Source organism: Triticum aestivum, chromosome 5B (assembly GCF_018294505.1).
Source record: "Triticum aestivum cultivar Chinese Spring chromosome 5B, IWGSC CS RefSeq v2.1, whole genome shotgun sequence".
In the NCBI taxonomy this organism is placed as follows: Eukaryota; Viridiplantae; Streptophyta; class Magnoliopsida; order Poales; family Poaceae; genus Triticum; species Triticum aestivum.
Window position 1 is genome coordinate 46,434,801 of NC_057807.1, and position 22,731 is coordinate 46,457,531.

The window sequence follows — 22,731 nt, forward strand, 5'->3', positions numbered from 1 at the left end:
ACAGTAGCATGCATGATAGCTTGCTTATCAATTGTTCGCTCCAAATTATCTGATCTGTATGAATGGTTACATTAGTGTAGAATATATCCAATGCCAATGTTTTTTTAGCTCTACATTGTTCTTGTAAGTACATGCTGTCCTTTATCAGTGTACTTATAATGACATGTAGTTGTTGATGTACCATCACTCTGCAGCTTATTTTCCTTTGCCCTCCATTTTCTACACATCAGATCTATATTTACTCTTACCATAAGGTTGGTACTGAAGAAGTTTAGCTGTGCATTGCTCTTGGCTGTACCTTTTGCCTGTATCACTGCACTTACATTTATAGTTACTTGGTTATGTAGCATCACTCTTCATCTTATCTTAAATATTCTCCATTTTTTCGTATATTATCACATCTATATTTACTCTTAACAAAATGTAGAATAAAGGCAATGCGTATGAAGAAGATTATGTGCTAAACTTCTTGAATTGCCCCCCCCCCCATCAGCATGGACAAGGCCTTTATAGAGCCTGTCTTCACCAATAATGTAAGTTTGTCCTTCTCAAGCCTTCAAACTTTGTTGCATATATTTCGTTAGGCATGACTGCAACAGCTGTTTATTTTTGGTGTTTGCATCAAATTGCATGTTTAAAGTTTATTATGTAGTTCAAAAATAAAAGTTTGTCCTTCTCAATTTAAGTTTTCAGTTGTACAACCAAGTTCCTTCTTCATACCATGTAAATTAAACTATACAGAGCAAGTGATCTTCTTTTGCACTGCATGTATGCTTTTGTTCTTCATCTGTAATCCAGTGGTGTGGTGAACCTACCCACTACAGCACAATATCATATTCTACAATGTCTTAACTATGAACAATGTCATATCATTCTACTATTATTTAAACCATCTCTTTATTTGCCAATCTAAAATGGGATAAATTGACAGCACACTAACCATTGATACTTATGAGTTCTTAATCTGTAGTCCAGTGGTGTCGTGAAGCTCCCAACTCCTTCACAATGTCATTTCCTGTCATGTCTTGACCTGAACAATACCATATTGTGTTAATGCAATTTTAAACTGTGTCACTTTATTCGTCAGTAAGAAATGTGATGAATTGTCAGCACTAATACTTTTATGTGAAAAACCTGTCATCTGCCTGCTTGTTTATCTTTCAGAGTGAGGAAAATATAAGTGTTGAACAAGCGCAGTCTCATCATCTTGCTCAGCTGCTTGCGCTGCAGCTTCCTAGTAGGGCTAACCTTTCTTGAACTCTATTGAAGTGCTGTCGGTTTTGTATATTATTTTGTCGGCGTGTGTATTTGCACTGGTGGCGATCTTTGATGCCCAGTGTATGTAATCTGCTGTCTGCATGTGCTTTATTATCATAGTGGCGAACTTTGATGCCCAGTGGATGTAATATGCCATAATTTCTTTATTGTATAGTCTAGGTTTTTTCTTATTCACGATGTTGCAGTTATTTTATTGTATATATATCATGTCTTTGCAGTAAACCGGCCAAATCGTAAAATTACGGTACATAATCGGGCCGTCATGCAATCACGATGTAGGTTGGGCCTGAAACGTGCCGAACAGCTCACGGGCCGGCAGCAGCCCGAAATGGACCCCGGCCCATGATTGTGTGAATCAAATCACGGGCTTTTAACAGGCCAAAATTTTCTCGGTCCTTGTTTGGCCCAATCAGATATCGGCTGCGAGCAGGCCGGATGCAAATCGGGCCGTAGTTAGGCCCAACTATATGACGGGCATTTAACAGGCCAAAATTAATATAGGGCTGAAATGTTAAACGGGCCCTTAACAGGCCGAAACTAATATCAGGCCGAAACTAATATCAGGCCGAATTACTAAGTGGGCCTTTAGCAAGTGGGCCCAAAAGCATATCGTCTAGTTGACGGGCCAAATCTGATATGGGCCATAATTGAGCCCAAAGCCTCTTAAAGGGCCGGACCTGATCTGGGCCGTAATTGGCCCAGAACGTGGTAGGCTTTTAATGGGCCGGATCTGATATGGGCCATTATGAGGCCCGGAACGTGGCAGGCCATTAATGGACCGGATCAAATATGGGCCGGCATTTGGCCCAAAACATGGCAGCCAGTTAATGGCCGGCCTACTAGGGTCCTCAAAATCTTGTGGGCCTACAGCTGGGCCGGCCCATTAATGTCGGCGAAATCTCGTGGGCCTTTAGCTAGGCCGGCCCATTATGATCCGCAAGAATCTTGTGGGCTATTACCTGGGCCGGCCCATTATGGCACACAAAAATCTTGTGGGCCTTTACCTGGGCCGGCCCATTATGGCCCACAAAATCTTGTGGGCCTTTAGCTGGGCCAGCCCATTATGGTCCGCAAAATCTCATGGGCCTTTAGGTGGGCCGGCCCATTATGGTCCGCAAAATCTTGTGGGCCTTTAGTTGGGCCGGCCCATTTAAACTTGATGGGCCAGTCCACATGTCAACATAGCATAGGCGCGTCTCGCCCATTGGATGAGTGACACCTGTGCCAACACGGACCTGACACGTGTCTCCTCCAGCCAATGATGATTTTACACGTGGAAAATGCCCATTGGTCGGGGCTATTAACGGATTATCGGATCCAAAACCCGACCCGATAGCTTAACGGCGTTTTGTTACGGTGGATACCACATGTCGGACACCCTTGACGAAAGCACTTCTGTGACGCGCGATTTATCGTCATGGAAGTGGACACTTCCGTGATGATAATTTTGGTAATGTCATGGAACACTTCTACGACAGCACAGGTATGACTATCTTGATTCTGTCATAAATTTTTCATGGATGTACATGCATGAAAAAAAACGCGACCTACTGTGACAAACACGTATCATCATGGAAGTGTTTTTTTTGTAGTGCCTCAAGGAGGCATTTCGCAAGAAGCGTAAAGAAGCCAAAGGTTCAAGAGAGCGCATGAAGAGTCTAGCTGCCAAGTGTGTTCAAGCTTACAATGAAGTTGAGAAGCGCAAGACACTTGGGCGTCCTGGCATCGACCCCAAGCTGGCTGCCAAGAAGAAGAAGCCTACTGTGGCCCAAACTGAAGCACCAAGGCGGGAAGAACCTCGCATTGTCTTCCCTTCCAGTATGATAGGCTCGAAGCCTAAGGTCCCCACAGTGGCTTTAGAACAAAAGAAAACCAGGGCAGCTGAAGCCGAAGCCAGAAAGCGCAAGTTCAAGAACACCATTGATGACACTCCGTTGCCCAAGAAGAGAAAGACGAAGAAGAAAGATCGGGCTACTCCCACAGAGCCCCTCGTTATCGAGCCCATTGCTTTTGCTCGTCCTGCATCTGAACACCAAGAGCGTCAGTTAATAGTTCATGAGCCTGCTTCAACAGAGGCTCCTGAAGCTGAAGAAGTTCCAGCCGTTGACCCCATCACGGCTGAAGACATTGGTCCCCAAGACAATGTAGTAGATGATGAAGTCCTTCCTCAGATCAAGCGCCAAACGGTATCATCGCCTGTTCTCACAAATAGTGAACTCATCAGTATTGGTCGTCCTTTGACGCCAATCTCTCAGGATGCCTCATGGGCTGATCGCCCCAAACCAGCAACTCCAAGTCAAGACTCACCAAGTACACCCCGTCCTCCACCAGCGCAAGTCACCAGCCCAATGGTGAATGACGACAATTACATGGAGACTACACCATCACCAAAAGCGTCGCTCGTGTTCCAACAGCTTCGCAAAGGCCTATGGCCATCAGTCTCCATGACAACCATCACAGAAGAAGATTCAAACCAATCCAGCTCAGTGGCACGTCAAGTGTTCCATGAAGAAAATCCCTCTATGACGGTTCCCTCGTCCGAAGCCAATGCTGCTGAAGACAATCCGGCTGCATCAGCCGATGAAAGACAAGAAGAAGAACGTGTTGCTACACCCCCTACCAACCAAGAAGTTGTTCTCGAGGAGAACGTGTCTGTGCCCGACCCTCCAGCTACTCAAGTGGAGGTTGAAAATCCTGAGGCGTCCACCAACAACACTACTGAAGCCAATGACGTTGTCATGGCTGAAGATAATGTGGCGCCTGCAATGAACACCGTGCATGAAGCAAATGATGCACCTGCAACAAATGTGCAGCCTGACGCCCTTGCTAATGCCACTGCTCCTGTTCCGCCACCAAGGCCACACACTATTGAGCAAGCATTTTACCAAGGCGATCTTGTCACTGTTAGATGGCCAATTCTGGTTCCTCCGCCTACTCCCGGACCATGGTTTGATTATCATGTGGAGCACATGCCTTAGGTTCAGAAGCCAAAGCCGAGGCTGCCAAGGTTTCCAGGTACTGCATCTGCGCCAGGATCGTTCAATGTTAATGGCTTCATTGCACACAATACCTTCTTCGGTAGATCCAAGAACCCATATTCCAAGCCAAGAATATCATCTGATCGGTTCTGGAGTTATCAGCAGCTCAGCTATTACTCTTGTGTTATATACAATCAAGGGCGCATATTTCCTCATATGCGTCTGGATTCCGAAGCCATTGCTGGCCTACCCTGCTTAGAAGAAGCCCTTGACTGTTTTCGAGATGTAGGCCTTCTCCAGTTTGTGACAGATAAGGAGAATTGGAATGAAGAGCTTCTACTGCAATTCTATGCAACTCTCCACATTCGCGGCTACAACAGGGATCCGAAGACATGGGTCCTTGAGTGGATGACATGCAATGTCCATCATGAAGCCAAAGCTCTTGATCTCATTGAGCTTACTGGCCTGTACACTCCAGGTGAACTCATTGAACCTGGTTGTCAGCATCACCGCAATGCGTTGGAAAGCATCTTTCAGAAGCCAGAGCCCAGTATGAGCCAAATGCTGAGTATGATGAAGCCACTGCCACAGGATGCTGAATATCCCAAGGAATTCTTTGTTGTAGACCTAGAGTATCTACCCCGCACCATCTATCACATTATCAGGCAAACTCTATGGCCCATCAAAGGACATTCTTCCCCAGCAAAGCTCGAAGGCGCAATGAAGACATTGGTCTTCTACATTCTCGATGGCATCAGCTTAAATGCTCAGAATTTCTTCATTCGCCAATTTGCTGCATCTGGCTCAGACATTTTTGGTCTGAAATTCTATGCTCCATGGGTTATGCGACTGATCAAGCTTCACTCTGTTGTTGACTATCAGCCCTCTGCACGCAACCATCTCATATTTCTACCAGAGGTTGATATGTCCATAGAAGCCATTTACCCAGAGCCTGCCAAGGAAGCAATTATCTTCACAATGTCGATCGTCAGAGTTTCTCTCAGCATGTTGAAGGTGTTCAGGATGCTTCTCGTGTTTATCCGCTGGCCGGCAATACTCGTTGTGCACGCACTGAAGCCATAGAAAGCACCATTGCTCCAAGGCCTCGGAAGCGATCTCGTGTGCTTAATGACCGAGAGCTTCTCGTGGCCTTGCATCAGAAACACGACAAGCATCACTACTGGCTAAAGCGTCAAATGCAAAGCCTTTTGGTGGATATCAATCGCATTTGCAACCTTGCCACCAAGAATGCCTTTGTCACTCATGAAACCTGTCGGAGGTCTTGGAAGAGTTTGACATTGCTCAGTGCTGAAGCTGATCTTCAAGACGATGGCTTCATAGAGAGATTCAAGTTCGACACGCCTCCTCCCCGGAATGTTGTCTTGCATCGAACCCCGTCTCTTGAAGATTCAGAGTACTCCTCCTCCGCGGCAACTGTTAATGCCAGAGTCCTTGATGACGCTGATGATGCTACTTCACCACCTCCAACTTCGGCGCATATCGACACTGCACCAAGTTCGTCTGCACCACCAAACGTCAACAACGACCCTGCTGCCTCACCTACTCCTCATGGGAACGAGTAGAGACTATGTCTTCAAACCTTTTTGGTCCTTACTGACAAAAGGGGGAGAAGCATATGTTGATAGTCTTCAAGCGGGTCCATATGGGTGGTTGCTATACTTTTTCCTAGTGTTTACAACTCTCGCTTTTGATACAATTGGTTCTTTGAGTTGTAACACTTAAACTTGATGGTCATCTGCTACTTTTTCTACTATTCTGTGATGCGACGATAAATTCCGCATGTGCGATGATAAATCCCGCATGAAGTCATTCTGCAGACGTTCATTTTTCATTATGCATGTCATTATTCCTGTATATCTGTCCATGCATGATGTATTGTCTTCATATGGTGAAGAGGATCTCCACAAATACAACCTGCCATGTGCATTTGCATTCCAACGCAAAACATTTATATGCACATCTTCAGGGGGAGCCTTTTTGCCACCTATGAAGACAATATCTTAATCCTTTACAATTTCACATACTTTTATCCCCGTTGAAAACTTCAACCAGTTTGTCATCAATCACCAAAAAGGGGGAGATTGTAAGTGCACCTAGTGCCACCCCTAGTTGGTTTTGGAGTATTGACGACAAACCTGGTTGAGGGACTAATGTGTTTGTGAGAATTGCAGGATAACATAGGTAGTAGTCCCTCATTGATTCGGTTTACCTACCGGAGATGACCCCTAAAAATGTGTGAAGACATTGAAGACAATGGTGGTCTGTGAAGCTATTCACGTTGAAGACTATGACATGAGAAGACATCGCATGAAGACTATGGAGCGTGAGACTTAGTTGTTTCGTTGTCTCCTTTTCTTCTTTGTTGAGTCATAGGAACCATCGTACTGTTAAGTGGGGTCCAAGTGAACAAAGTCAGAGTGACTGAAGTGATGCTCAACCAAATCCTATGTCTTCGAGCAAAGACAATGAGAGCAAATCTTATCCAGAGTCGGATGAGTCAGCTTTACTTGTAGCTCAAGTCAAGCTGCCGCGTGTGTTTGAAATCTGATCGTTTTGACACGTGTCAGTTCCTTAGTGACCCAGGGTCATTTCGGACAAATCAGGTCGGGTTGCCCAGTGGCTATAAATAGCCCGCCCCCTACACCATAAATTGGTGGTTGCTTAGAGTTAGTACACGCCTTTTGTTGTTTGAGAGCAACCCACCTCCGAAGCTTCTAAGATAGAATCATTGCAAGGACAAAGCCCAAACCACCCAGAGCCCAAAGAGTGTTTGGCATCACTGAAGTCTTTCTGTCCATGTGATCTGAAGACAGTTACACTTGAGGACTGTGAATCCTCCAGCCGGTTAGGCATCACGTTCTGAGCATCCAAGAGTCATTGTGGATTGTCGGTGAACAAAGTCTGTGAAGGTTTGGAAGTCTACCTTGAAGACTTACCAGAGTGATTGGGCGGGGACTAGGTGTCCTTAGCTCAAGGGGAATAAGGTGAAGACATGGTCTTCTAAGTTGAATCTCAGCCTCCCTAACCAGACGTACAGTTGTCACAACAACTGGAACTGGTCAAACAAATCTCTGTCCTCCCGAAGCTACTGGTTCTATCTCTCACTTCTCTTTACTTATAGTTTGTCTTCGTGAAGTCATTGCCTGCTTGCATTATCTGTTTGACTTCACTGTGTGACTACTTGTTCTAATTGGCTTCATACTATCTTCCATCCTGATCCATACTACCTAGCTGCTAATAGTCTTTGTGCTTTCACTTCATTGAATACTTGACTATGGCTTGCTTAGTGTAGTCTACCTTCCGCTGCATATGAATAGTGTCATTTCTATTGTTTGTCTTTGAAACTCCCATGTTTTGAAGACTTTCATAAAAATCGCCTATTCACCCCCCTCTAGTCGATAACTAGCCCTTTCAGCATGTCAGCCTCCATAAATTGTGCCCTTCTTCTTTAACAGAAACATCAAGATGATAACACGAATAACCCGAAATATCAATCTTTATTTCATTGTTCCAAAAAAGTCCTATTCCTCCACTTCTACCTTGACTATCCACTGCATAAGAACAATCATATCCCGAAGAACTTGCTAAATTTTCTACCCTAGCTCCTTTTATTTGTGTTCAACAATGCACAAGAGGGTAGGGGCAAACTTCCTCGCGAACTCGCGAAGCTCTTGAACTGTTGCGGCGTTGCCCACTCCGCGACAGTTCCAACATAATGTACTCACTGGGCTCGGCGGTGCCCCTCGAAGGAGCCCGCCAAATTCTTCACAACGGTGCCAGGGTTGTTTATTTCCCCTTCTTCTTTTCTGGTCCTCTTCGGCTCTCTCTGAGGGGGTGGACTAGCAACACTCGTGCCAACTGGAACAATAGCAAGATCATATTGTTGTGGTGCCGCACTGAGCAGGACTGGTGCCCTGTTTGAGTTAGACCGAAGATCAGCCTCCGACCTCTTTCTGATTTAATCTCCCTGAATCATGTCAACATCTTCATCTTTATGTGAACCAAACCCTGTATCCCCGAGATCCTCCTTGCCAGCATTCATGTTTCCTCCTGACTTTCCTCCTCTCCGTCCTCCCCGGTGCCCTCTGGCTCCTCCAAGTCCCCGGCCTGCTCGCATTGTCCAGGAGGCTCGGAGATCCTTAAAGACTAGCGCTGACTTGGGGTGCACACCATCCCCATGTTCTTTGAAAACATGACCTAGGTGGCCACATACTGCGCACCAATCCGGCAGCCGCTCATATTTCACCCTGTATATTTGCCTCTTGTTGTCTCGTACTAGTGACACAACATTCTTCAAAGGCTTATAGACGTTGATACGAACCAAAACGCGGTAAAAATTTCCCATGAAATCTTGAGAAGCAGTTTTAGTAAACAAAACTTCACCCACCTTAGCCGCTAGCGAGGGCACCAGATGTGCATACAAAGTTGGGACGTCATGTATCTGGATCCATATATCCAGCGTGTCAAGCTTCACCTTGGAGGGTTGGGTTACACCATCATAGGGAGTTATGACCACTATGTTGCCCCTAAAGTTCCAGGGACCGTCATGCATCACCCTCCCCTAGTCGCCCAGTCACTGAAATTGCATTGTGTACAGATTTGATTCAAGTGGCTTGAAATTCACCTGTTGAGCCAGATCCCACGCAGACCTCATATTCCTTAAAAACTACACCTGATTGTAGGGTTTATCGATATGAACCCTTGCAACAGCCATCCACCTGGTCGCGTGTTGAGGAACTGCATCCTCATCTACCACGACATCGTCCATGTCATCTTCCTGGAGACCCAACTCCTCCATCAACTTCTCGATCTCCGTAGCGGATGAGGAAGCGCCAGCATCAGCTGGACCTCCTGTAGCTCCCGCCTCCATCTTCAGATTCCCTTGCCCGATCTATCTCACCAGGTATTGCACAAACGTCAGAACCCTAACCCTAGCCGCCCGTGAGAAGGGAAGACCAGGACGGGGTAGAGCAGCCCTGGATGATCCCCTCCCCCCGATCGTTGGGAAGGAACAAGCTCGATCTCAACAACGGCGAAAAATCGACGCCGAGGGAAGGTAAACCCTAACCAGAGGGAAGGTCATCTCTATATCACATCTAGATGTGAGATACATCTAAGTCATTTTTTCGTTGTTTGTTCTGTTTGTTTGATTTTAATTTGTCAAAGCCCAAAATACAAGACTAAAACCAGCTCGGCCTGCGTCCGCCTTGGTGGCCAGCCCATACGTAAATCTGGTCGCTAGCTACCCGTCAAAAAATCTAATCGCTAGCTTTTTCTGGAAAAAAAAACTGATCACTAGTGCTAACATCGATTTGTTAGCTTTTGCGTCTGTTTGTTATACATTTACAAGCACGTCTCTTATCGCTAGCTTCTAGGTTACCAACATTTTTTCGCCTTCTGATTTTTGCGTTTTCACTCTTATTTTATAATTGATTTCAGTAAGGAACAAAGTTTGATCATAACATATATCCAAAAACATGTTCACAAATTTGCATATTTTTTTCAAATTATAAAAAATATTAACGAATACCAAAACTATTTTATACGGTGAACAATGTTTTATTATATGAAGATCATTTCTGACTACGCACTAATTTTTTTTGCAATATACAGTGAATTTTTTTATATGTGATGAACTTTTTAAATTATACACAATGAAGATATCTTTAATTAAACCGAATTGTTTTAAAACACGTACTAAACAATTGATTGTGCATTCAGAAAATGTTCATGGATTAGAAAAAATATTCATGATTTCAAATTTGCTCGCAGATTCAGAAAATATGTTCATAAATTTCTAAAATATTCATGATTTGAAAAATATTCATAATTTTGAAAAAAAAAGGTTCAGAAATTTTAAAACAGAAAAAAGGTAATTAAAGTAGAAAAAAGAATGAAAAGTCAACAGGAAAAACCAAAAAAAAGAGAAAACTATGAAACTATGAGTCCGGTTATGAGTCAAAGATCGACTTGCAATTAATATGAAACTACTAGGGGCCCAGTTGCGAGTCAATGTGAACTTGCAACTGGGATAAAACACAAAACATAGGCCCGGTTGCAAGTCAAGGATGGGCTTGCAACTGAGATGAAATAAACTACGGGTCTAGTTACGAGTTGAGGGTGGACCTGCATCTGGGCCCGTAGTTGTTTCGAAAAAACATGAACACTTTTATAACTCGCAAACAATTTTTGAAAAAATGAACACATTTCAAAAAAATATTTGATAAACACGAACAATTTAGAAAAATGAATAAATTAACGAATTTTGGAATATGAACTTCTGAGTATATAAAAAAGAATCAGAAAAAAGGAAAAACATGAGATCAATTTTTGAAAAATAGAAAAATTGAAAGAAGAGGAAACCCAATGAAGAAAAATGAGTAAAATAAGAAAAACATGAAGAAAACAAAAAAAATCCTATCTACTTGGCCCGGCTCATCTATAGTTTGTTTGCTGTCAAGGGTAGACTTACAACCGGGACAAAAGAAGGTCGGACCCCCAGTGGTGAGTCGAGGGTGAACATGCAATCGAGACTAAAAAAAGGTCAGGCCTCAGTTGAGTCGAGTTTGGACTTGCAACTGGGACAAAAAAGGTTGGGCCCCAGTTGCGAGTCGATGGTGGAATTGCAACTGGGACAAGAAAAGGTGGAGCCCCAGTTGCGAGTCGACGGTGGACTTGCAACTGGGACAAAAAAGGTCGGCCCCAGTTGGGAATCTAGGGTGGACTTGCAATAGGACTAAAAAACTCGGGCCCCGGTTGCGAGTCGACGGTGGACTTCCAACTCGGGAAAAAGGTTGGGACCTAGATGCGAGTCGAGGGTGGACATGCAACTCGAACAAACAAGGTTGGGCCCCAGTTGCGAGTCGAGGGTGGACTTCCAACTCGGGAAAAAGGTTGGGCCCTAGTTGCGAGTCAAGGATGGTTATGCAACTCGAACAAACAAGGTTGGACCCCGGTTACGAATCGAGGGTGGACTTGCAACTCGGATAAACAAGGTTGAGCCTCAGATGCGAGTCGAGGGTGGACTTGCAACTCGGTTAAAAAAGGTTGAGCCCTAGTTGCAAGTCGATGGTGGACTTACAACTTGGATAAAAGTAGATTGAGCCCTAGTTGCGAGTCGAGGTGGACGTGCAACTAGGACAAAAAAAGTTGGCCCCTAGTTATGAATCGATGGTCGACTTCCAACTTGGACACAAAAGGTCCGACCCTAGTTATGAGTCAAGTGTGGACTTGCAATTAGGACAAAAAATATCAGGGCCCAATTGCGAGCCGAGAGTGTAATTACAACCGAGAGAAAATGCTGGGCCCTAGTTGCGACTCGAAGGTGGACTTGCAACTGGGATAAAAAAAATGTTGAACTCCCGGTTGCAAGTTGAGGGTGGACTTGCAACTAGGACAAAAAAATGTGAGGTCCTAGTTACGACTCGTGGGTGGGATTGCAACTGGGACAAAAAAAAGTTGAACCCCAATTGCGAGTCGAGGGAGGACTTGTAACTAGAAGAAAAAAATCGGCCTCAGTTACAAGTCAACGGTGGACTTGTAACTAGAACAAAAAACGTCAGATACTAGTTACGAGTTGAGGGCGAACTTGCAACTATGATAAAATAGATCAGACTCCAGTTGCGAATCGAGAGTAGACTTGCAACTGGGACAAAAAAAGATCAGACACCAGTTGCAAGTCGAGGACGGACTTGGATCTGGAACAAAAAAATCAAGCCTAGTTATGAGTAGAGGATGGACGTAACTGGAACAAAAATGACCGGATCCCACCTACAACTGAAAAGAAAAAGAATTTCTATCTATGCGATTGCAGTAAATCAAGAAAGTTAAGCAAGAGACTAAGGGCATGTCCAATGCTGGACTCTTAACGAGACGCTTATGAAGGAAAATAAATAAATACCATAAAATAGAAAATTCCTAAGCGCCCTAGCTCCGAGTGCAGGGCGCTGACTCCATAGCCTAATTACGCAATCAGGGGCGCTTGGTTTAGCCAAGAAAAGGGCCAAGCATCGGATGCCAGCCTTTGCGTCGATGCCGCACTTGACACTGGGATTTGACGGTCCAACCGCTAATCAACCGGAAACTTGATGGGATAATGATCCTGGCGTCTGTATAAGGGATCCGGCTTGCCTGCTCCCTCCCCATGCTCCCATCCATACTCCCACTTCATCCTATGATTATTTTTTTTTCTTTTTTTTTCTAATCTAATCATCTCCCCCTTGATTTTAAGGGGTGGGGCCGGGCCTTATTTTATTCTAATTAAATCATGCCACATATGCAGAAGCACGGATGGACACACACGTGAGGAGCAGGCAAGTCTCGTCCCCTGTATAAGCGTCCAGTGTTGGACATGCCCTAAAAAGAACAAACACGCCGGCACACACATGAGCCAGCACGTTATGGCACGCTACAACGTAGGAGGCTGCAACAGCGCACCCCCGGACACGAACAAAATCATGAGATCAGACAAAACAAATTCTTCACCCAAAACAAAAAGACAAAAGAAATTCTTTCTTTTTTTGCAGGCCAGACAAAACAAATTCAAGGGTGAAAAACTTAGATGTGAGATAGTATTTCACATCTAATGTGAAATAGCAAATCTGTTTTCTTCTTTTAAGAAATAGTAAGGGCATGTCCAACGCCTGGTGCTTAGCATGGGCGCTAGGATCAGAATCCCACCCGATTGGTAGTTAGCCCGTCATCGACGCAAAAACAGGTATCGGGCGCTTAGCCCTTTCTTTCCTTTGTACGCGTTTTTTTTTTTTTTTGCCTTTGTACGAGTTTAAGCCGTGTTGTGTAGCGACAGATTCTACGACCGGTTTTCCCGCTAGTTGGCGCCTAATTAGCGCTCAGCGTTGGGCGACAAAGCGCTACAATATTTTTTGGTTGACAATATTTATTTTTTAATCCATTAGCGCGTATCCTAAGAGTCTAGCATTATCCTAAAAAAAAAAGAGTCTAGCATTGGAGATGCCCTAAGGTAAACCCTGGGTTGGTTCGGATTATGAGCCTGAATTGGGCTTCAATACGGATATTCAATTCGGTGTCAAGGCTCATCTGCACCAGGCGAACAGTAAATTAAAAAAAAATAAACAAATTAAAAAATTCTGAAACTTTTTAGATGGAAGATGTTCCAATACGTGATGTCCATGCCAAATTTCAATTTGTTTGGACATCTGAGGAGCTCAGGCAAAAAAGAAAAATTCGGTCAAAACAGTACACTTTCTTACGGCTCCAAAATTTATCTTTTTTGCTGAGAGCTACTAAAATGTCCAAACTCCATGAAATTTGGCATGGACTTCACGCACGTGAGCATCTAGCATCACAAAAGAATAAAAAAGTAAAAACTTCTTTACTATTTTAAATGAATTTAATGTAAAGACAATTATAATGCAAAAAACAATTGGATGTAGAACGATTACTAAAAAATTAAAATAAAATCATACTAGTCTTCTACTTTCTTTAATTGTATGCAGCCTGTCGGAGTAAAAATTGCATTTGAATTCGAACCAACGGTAAATAAAAGGGTCACCTTTAAACACTTTGTGGTACCAGGCTTTAAAAATCACACTAGTCACTCACAGCTTGAAGCAAGATCTATAAAATCGGTGAAGAAATATTGGCTGAAACATCGTCCCACATAGCACAAGCTTGCAATCAAAGATATTTGATGGGCTAAGATTCGACATGGGAACCGTCTTCCTTCCCCTTCTCTTTGTTTGTCGTGAAGGGGAGGCGACTCATGTGCCATCGCTCTCTGTCAGCCGCTCCGGCAGCGGGACGATGGGGGAACCTTCTCATCTTATTCATGGCGTGTGGATAGGTTAGGGCTAGGTTTTATGTGGTCTGTTGTTTTGGTTTCGACGGTTGTGGCGGTGGCGCTGAATAAAGGTGCTCCGGATCTCTTCCCTGTGGCTTGGGTGCGAAAGTCGTCGGTGGATCTGGAAACAGGTTTTCCAACCGAGGCAGGCATGGCGGCGACCGCTGCCTTGTGGTTTGTTTTCTACTCTAGCTTCGCCGCCGCGGTGATGCACGCTCCGGCATCCCTATGGAGTCTTGGAGCTTTTACAGGAGCATTGCGCCGGCGGTGCTGCTACTGCAGATATTCGTCAGTGGTCAGGTCCATGCCAGATTTTCCTCTCTCTCGATCGCCGGCAAGAGAGGTGATGTTTTCAAACTGGTGGTGCCCTGATACAATGCTTCTTCTGCGTGTTGGTTCGTGTGGACTGAAGCTGTCAACTTCCCGCTCGCGAAGATTGTCTTCTGCTTTGGACTCCTTTGGCGAATCTGCCGGCATTTCTTCATACGAACTCAAATTTTGACGTTTGTGGATTTATTAGATTTGTATGAACGATGCCGATGCACCTGTAGTGTTGGATATTCAAATTGAGCACTTTGCAAAATGTCATACTTGACACTCCAAAATGTGCAAGTCTGGCACCTGAAGGTCCTCCTTTTCTAATCTCAATCTAGACCTTTTCATCGTGCTTTGTCCATGATTTCTCACCTATAGACACAATAAACAAAGAAAACTATAAAAACCACAAATTATGTAATGCTCACAATGAAAAGTGTATAAACGGAGAAGCATGCATAATGGACATGTAATTGGCTCAGTAGGACATGACATACAAAGATAATATGTGACAAATGAGCTCCAAAAATGCGTACAAAATAGATCCATCAACATGGAAATATAGTAATGACTATATTGTTTCCCCTACGGCATATTTCCAACAATAATACCATCGTAGTATTGCAGAGGCAACGCCTTAAAATCATACTGGAATTCATGACCATTTGAGCGCAGTCCATTTACAGCGAGGAATATGAAAGTAGATGCCCACCACCAGCTATACGGACCTTTTGCATCTTAGGTAGTGGCTCTTGTCCTACTAGTTCTGTTGCCAAGCGAGCACTGACCAAGGAATGAGAACTGCCAGAGTCCACTATATGCTCAGCTATCTGACAATCTACGCGAATGGCACCATTTGTTGTTTGCGCCTCTGCTGACAAAACCTAAGTTCAATATTGCTGCCCTCACAATCAGCATTGTCAACTGAATAGAATTCAAGTATTTCTTGGACAATATGCAACTGAACAGTAGTACTGCACTTCGCCACAGATGAAGCAAATCCCTTTGCTCTTCGGTAAGCCTTCAATGTTGCCAGCTTGTCATCTCCAACAGGGCTGCTCTTGAAATTGTCATTTCTCTTTGGCTATCCAGGAATTCGAGTGCTGGCTTTCTTGCTCTGACAATAAGATGAAGAAGTAACACTGGACCGACGATTGGGCGAATAAAAGTCAGCATCAAACTCCTCCATCTCCTCTTGCACAACAGCAATAGGATACGCAGCATCTGAATCGGCCGGCCTTTGAACAACAACAATCACACGAACATTGTATTTTAAACCATTTAAAAATCTAGTCATACAATGAAGCATATCAGGATCAGGATCATTGGCTGGCAACTGGTCCATAAGTTCAGAAAACTGTCCAATGTATTCTTCGACAGATCCAGTCTACTGAAGGCGATGTTGATTTCGCCCAAAGCGATGAAGCACAGGAGGACAGAAATCCTCCCATGATGCTCTAACGAACTTATGTTGAACAGAGGAAAGCCAGCATGATGCTGCTCCCGCAAACTACATCACCGCTGCCGCAATCCATAGATCCGGATCAGTGTCGAACATTTCAAAGTAGTCGACACACCTAGTTTGCCCAGGCAATGTGTTCAAATGTTGGTTCAGCTTGTTCAAACACACTCCATCCTTTGGAAACATTCTATACCTAAATTAGTAGATTACAAGGTAACAGCCACAATTTACAAGCTGTCAAAATCTGGCGGTTTATGAGCAAAAGCTGCTAACTAACAGGCTGTACTCTACTTCTACATTTCTCAGACCAATATTCAAACTTCTTTGACTAAAACAGGCAATGAAACTATGGATAACTCATATATACAAGCACAATGTAGGATTTCCATGTTTTCAGTTAGATTGGAGTTCTATGATTATATCATTATGTAGTCACTTCAGATCAAGGGCCGTAAAGTGCAGCTCGACAAATTAACCGCAATATAACTAGGAATCAACATTATATATGTTCCAGCAATCGAGCATCCATGTACTGAGCATCAGTGGGTAACTTTTCCTCTTAGCCAAGTCATTATTCAAAATGCATGGTTATGTAAAGGTTAAATGGAGAGCTTCTTTCGGATCTTTCAGAAGACAAGAGCAGTATGTATTTTAATACCAATAACACTTATGCAGAGTATTCATTTGAAAGAATGTAATTCCAGCAAATGAAGGTCATTAGTTAATGCAGAACTAGTAAACATTTAGTCTGCCAGCACTGGTGTTAAGACTTCATCTGCCTAAGTTTGTTATGTGTGCTCCTGCCAAAAAACGTAACTAGGTCCTCTATCAGAAGAGCCCCAGGGTTACAACTATTTCGAAATCACCAACACGTCTTTCAAAAAAAAAAAAAACAGGTAAATCTTGGCATTCCCAAGTATCAATGCAACTCCTTCTGCAGACATATCTTGTCCTAAGAAGCCAACTTACCATCATTCAGACTTCGCACTTGATGAACTCAGCATTTAAATGGTTCCACAACTTTTCCAGTACCAACTCATGGTGTTTACGAAACTTTCCAGTACTAACTCAGATGTTCTATGCATTCTTCAGATATTACAGAATATTGCCGCAACTTACCCAGATGTATTCCTTACACTTCATCCAGTTCATTTAGTATGGATAAGCATTTATTAAACCAAGGAACATGCCAGTAACTTGCACAGTCCGGCAGTTGTGAACGCAGTCTTGGGAATGTCTTTTCATCAGATCTTCAATTGGCACCACCAACTTCATAGAAAAGGACATTCTAAAACACATATCATAAATAGACAGATCCTTGAAAACTTTCAACAGCTAGAATATCACAAGAAAAAGCTCTTCACCAGCTGCTTCTCGGCGTGAGTAACTCTGCAACAACTTCTTGGTCAAAGGTGGAGGTCTGGCTCAGCTCAGTGAGTAACTTTGCGAGCTTCCTTGGTTGTATCTCAGTGTCAAAATCTCTTCACCAGCTGCTTCTCGGCGTGATTGAATATGTAACGACATGTATAGTGTGTGGCACTGTTTGCTTTACCGACAGCTCTCGGTGTGGCGGTCTTAACGCTTCTGAGGGCAATTCTTGGCTATGTGGCCTTCTTCATTGCATTTGAAGCATGTAAACACTCGTGTTGGACAGCTCTTGGCCATGTGCCCTTCCTGACCACAACTAACACAGTGGACATTCGATTTAGGCTTCCTTTCTGCTGATTGGTTCTGAGGGCAATTCTGGGATGTGTGGCCTTCTTCATTGCATTTATAGCATGTAAACACCCATGTTGGACAGCTCTTGACCCTGTGCCCTTCCTCACCACACCTTACACAGTGGACATTCGATTTAGGCTTCATTTCTGATGATTGGTTCTGAGGGCACTTCCTGGATATGTGGCCTTCTTCATTGCATTTGTAGCATATAAACACCCGTGTTGGACAGCTCTTGGCCCTGTGCCCATCCTCACCACACGTTACACAGTGGACATTCGATTTAGGCTTCATTTCTGATGATTGGTTCTGAGGGCAATCCCTGGATGCGTGGCCTTCTTCATTGCATTTGTAGCATGTAAACACCCGTGTTGGACAGCTCTTGGCCCTGTGCCCTTCCTGACCACACCTTACACAATGGACAACCGATGCCGGCTTCATTTCTGATGACTGTTTAGCAATATCAGGGTCCTGTTCTTCTAATACTTTGGACATGTTGGAGGATGTAACTATAGTGCTGCTCTCTTCTACTTCTTTTGACATGTTGCCAGATATAGCTCTGAACTTCTGCGGACACATACGGGCATAGTGACCTTCTTCACGGCTTGTAAAGCAAATTGGACTAGAGTTGTTGGCGGTCAGTATTTTTCCTTCTGATTTTGCGGAACACTTGGCAGGTGTAGATGATGGGTTGCCTTGTTTTGATAGTGCAAGCCGCAGAGCAGCTTGGAAGTTGTCTCTCTGACCCTTAACTGCCTCAGTCAATACTGAATTCAAGGGGCACTGAGCAAGATAATGATCCTGACATTCACAAATAAAGCATTTAACTTCGCTCAATCGGCACTCTCCATCGTCATGATGCTCGTCGCAGCTTGAGCAACTGAGACCATGTGTACTGATACTATGCCCTATCTCTCCACAGCGGGTGCAAGCTCGATTCTCCGACTTGTTCTGCTGGCAACACCACATGCTACAGTGGCCATTTTTGCCACAGACTGTGCAAATGATTCTGTGCTCTTGATCCTTGAAACGGCACTTACTACTGTAATGTCCTTCCTTGCCACAGACCAAACAAGTGATTACCCCGTTCTTTTTGTCCTGAAGGTACCTACTTTCTACATCTTGTTCGTATGGGTTGAATGTCAGAAAGAATTGACCTCCTGAAACATGGAAATCATTCCTCTCTGGTGAGGGGGTGAGTGAACCACCATTCCGTGTAGGCCACTCTTGTGAAGAGTGGCCTTGGTACCAAGAGGGATGGCATGCGATGTGCTCTGTTGTGCCGCCTTCCCATGGACTTGTATGTTGGTTACTGCAAAGGCGGAAATCATTTTGCCTCCCTAGCGAGGGGGTGAGCGAAGCACCATTCCGTGTAGGCCACTCTTGTGAAGAGTGGCCTTGGTACCAAGAGGAATGCCATGCGATGTGCTCTGTTGTGCCGCCTTCCCATGGACTTTTATGTTGGTTACTGCAAAAACGGAAATCTTTTTGCCTCCCTGGCGAGGTAGTGAGCGAACCATAATTCCATGGAGGACACTCTTGCGAAGACTGGCCTTGGTACTCAGAGGAATGGCATGTGATGTGCTTCGCTGCACCGCCTTCCCATGGACTTTCATTTTGGCTAGTGCAAAAGCGGCGGCTGAGGTCTGCGTTAGTCTCCCACTTTCTTTTTGACCCGATTTCCTGACTCTTGATAGATAACCCATTGGTTTCCATTTGAATTGTCTCTGACCAGAGATAACAGATAAGAGGGGAAAACATGAGACAAGGAAAAATCTAGTTTGAGTAGTAGGATAAAAATGATATTGTAGAAGTCACTGTGTAGATGCAACAGAATATAGCCCAAACAGCTAAACAGCATCCACTGATGTACATACAAGGCCTCAACAATACAGGTGCAAACAATGCCTCAACTGTCGATGTGAAAATCTAACATATGAAGAGAGGGGCTAATCATCAGGTTGCGTGTGTTGGATATTACTGCTAAGAGAGAGATTGCAAGAAGATAACTTTGTGATGTACAAAGCTCCCTCCTTCCAAAAGAAAGAAAAGCTAAACAGGGCAATGCTTGAGCTGCAGCCAATTGCTTAATGAGCAGTGTGATATATGCTCCCTCCGTATATAAGACCTTTTAGAGATTCCAAATATGGACTACATATGGAGCAACATGAGTCTATCTACACTCTAAAATATGTCTATATACATCCGTATGTAGTCCGTATTGAAAACTCTAAAAGGGCTTATATTTAGAAATGGAGGGAGTATTTGATAAGATATGGATAAGAAGAAGAAAAAAAAAAGTGGCTGATGAAACACGTGGTAGGATTGAAGGCCGGCCTAATCACCAGGCAGAAGAAAGAGGGTTCAGTGGGACTGCTCTGCTATGAACTCTCTAAAATATGGACTACATACGGAGCAAAATGAGTAAATCTACATACGAAGCAAAATGAGTAAATCTACACTCTAAAATATGTATATATACATCCGTTTGTAGTCCGTATTGATATCTCACTTATATTTAGAAATGGAAGGAGTATTTGATAAGATATGGATAAGAAGAAGAAGAAATGTGACTGATAAACACATGGTAGGATTGAAGGCCTGCCTAATGACGAGGCGGTTCAGTGGGACTGCTCTGCTATGAACTCTTGGAATTCACTCTCCGAGGATCTAAACGGAAGGGGATTGGATCAACAGAAGATAAGTGAGATCCACGGTGAGATACCTGAGGGGCGTGAGCAGCTGTGAGCAGGACAAGGGAGACCCGGCGGCGGCGGCGGCGGCGGCGGCGATGGTTGTGCAGCAGCAAGCTCGGGCGGCGGGGTCAACAACCGGAGTGCCGTCTTGCGTTTCGATTCTGAACCTTTGTTGGGGATGGGAAAATAGAAGCAGCAACGAGTAGGGATGAGGGATTGAGGAAAGGTTAAACAAGAACACTGTTAGAGCATCTACAACCGGACTTTGCATATCCGCACAAACGCTCGCGGTCACGCCTCAAATTAAGTCTGCATTTGAGTCTGTCATATTTCAATCCTTAGACCAACTCCACCGCGCGACCCCATCTTATCCGGGTGCATTCGTTTGGGATAGAACAGACGAACAGCGTGGCCCAACATGCGGCCCCAAACGGACAAATGTTCGAATTTCGTCCGTTTTTGACCAATTTCCGGCCCAAACTTGTGCCGAGTTTGGGGTAAAACGGACATCGTGTGGACGGCCTCGACGCACACCCTTGTCCTCCTGGCCTGCCTGTCGGGGTCACTAGCAGTTCTTTCGTTTCCAACGCCTCCACCCGCTCTCCCCCGCCGCCGGCGCCGGCACTATTCTCTGTCCGCCTCCTCACTGCTCACCCCCGGCCGTCCATACCATAGCACGTCTCGACATGGCCGCCACGGCGCCACCACGCGCGTGCTTTCATAGGAGTTATGGCCGTCGCTTGAAGGAGATTTGGCCGTCGCCGTCGTAGCCGGTGGCAGAAGGGATACGACCGCGGGCAACGTTTATGGACCACGGCGGCCACGGCAGCTCCCGACGAGTGCTCCAGAGCGGCCAGTAGCCGGCCGCCAACCACCCCTGTTGCATCGAGGTGATCATCGCGACCTCTTTGCCACCACGACCGCAAGGTGTTTGACACTTTGCCACAAAGGTATGGATAGTGGAGATGAATTTTTCTACCACCACTTCATTTATTCATCGAACGATTCGTCCTCGGATAATGAAGATCTTGTGGTGGTTGCACTGGTCGTTCACGACCACATTGAACGACGGAGAGGCCACGCCCTGCTCTATGCCTGTTACTTTGCGAACACCCCGCTCTTCAAGCCAGATAAATTCCGTCACCGTTTTCGTATGGCAAGGCATGTGTTCAATCATATCCGAGAGGGAGTGGTTGCTCATGACCCATACTTCGAGTGCAAGATGGATGCCCTTGCCAAGCTTGGATTCTCCTCTTACTAGAAATGCACCACGACCATTCGCATGCTTGCATATGGAATTCCAGACGATCTGATGGATGAGTATGTGTGTATGAGTGAGTCCACATGTCTGTTGTCACTGTATAGTTTCTGCAAGGCCGTGGTGGCGGTGTTTGGACCTGAGTACTTGAGGCAGCCAAACGCCGCTGATACAGAGAGATTGTTGGCGACCAACACAGCTAGAGGCTTTTCAGGCACACTTGCCAGCATAGATTGTATGCACTGAGAGTGGAAGAACTGTCCATTTGCTTGGCAGGGCCAGTACAAGGGGCATGTTAAAGTGTGCACTGTCATATTAGAAGCAGTGGCTTCGCAGGATCTTTGGATATGGCATTGTTTTTTCGGCATGGCAGGTTCTCACAATGATATCAATGTGCTGCAGCGTTCTCCAGTCTTCGCAAGGCTTACAGAAGGCCACTCCCCACCTGTCAACTTTGAGATCAATGGCCACCAGTACAACAAGGGATACTATCTAGTTGATGGTATATATCCTCAGTGGTCAACTTTTGTGAAGACAATCTCGAACCCCCAAGGTGAGAAGAGAAAGAGATTTGCCCAAATGCAAGAGAGTGCTAGAAAGGATATGGAACGTGCATTTGGTGTGCTTCAATCCCGATGGGGTATCGTTCAAAACCCTGCGCTAACATGGGATGAAGGGAAGCTTTGGGAGGTGATGACTGCTTGTGTTATCATGCACAACATGATCGTCCAGGACGAGCGTGATGACAGCATCTTCGACCAAGAATTTGATTTTCAAGGTGAAAATGTTGAGCCCCTGCACCAAGAACCGCCCACGTTTGAATAGTTTGCTCAATTTCATCGTGAAATGTGTGATTGGCACACTCATTTGGATCTTCAAAATGACTTGGTTGAGCATGGGTGGACTCACATTGGCAACCAATAGATGTATTGGTTCATTCAAGACAATTTCATATGGTTGTAAAATTATTTTATTAGAGACAATTTCGATTGGGTTGTAAAACTATTTTTATTTTCAGACAATTAATATTTGGACGTGCAAACTTGTTTTGAACATTGAAATATGAATATATGGGTATTTTTTATCGTGGCGGACAGAATGGGGCCAAAGGATGCGTCCACGCACTGGGCGTGCGACCACCACATCCCATGACAGGCCCGGACACAACCCCATTACCCTACCCAAAC

The 22,731-nt window shown here is 44.7% G+C and overlaps 1 protein-coding gene across 1 annotated transcript; it reads right to left on the bottom strand.

Annotated features, from left to right (window-relative positions):
• Positions 1-16,496: 16,496 nt before the first annotated feature.
• Positions 16,497-20,595, bottom strand: LOC123110314 (uncharacterized). The gene is made up of 2 exons (XM_044530802.1): positions 20,316-20,595; positions 16,497-19,317 (listed from the first exon to the last, which is right to left on the bottom strand). Exon 2 carries the CDS (start codon positions 19,304-19,306, stop codon positions 17,450-17,452), a length of 1,857 nt encoding a protein of 618 aa, XP_044386737.1. The 5' UTR covers positions 19,307-19,317; positions 20,316-20,595; the 3' UTR covers positions 16,497-17,449.
• Positions 20,596-22,731: the final 2,136 nt, after the last annotated feature.

Coding starts and splice junctions, on each gene's coding strand:
- LOC123110314 (XM_044530802.1), bottom strand. CDS start 19,306: ATGGAAACCAATGGGTTATCTATCAAGAGTCAGGAAATCGGGTCAAAA.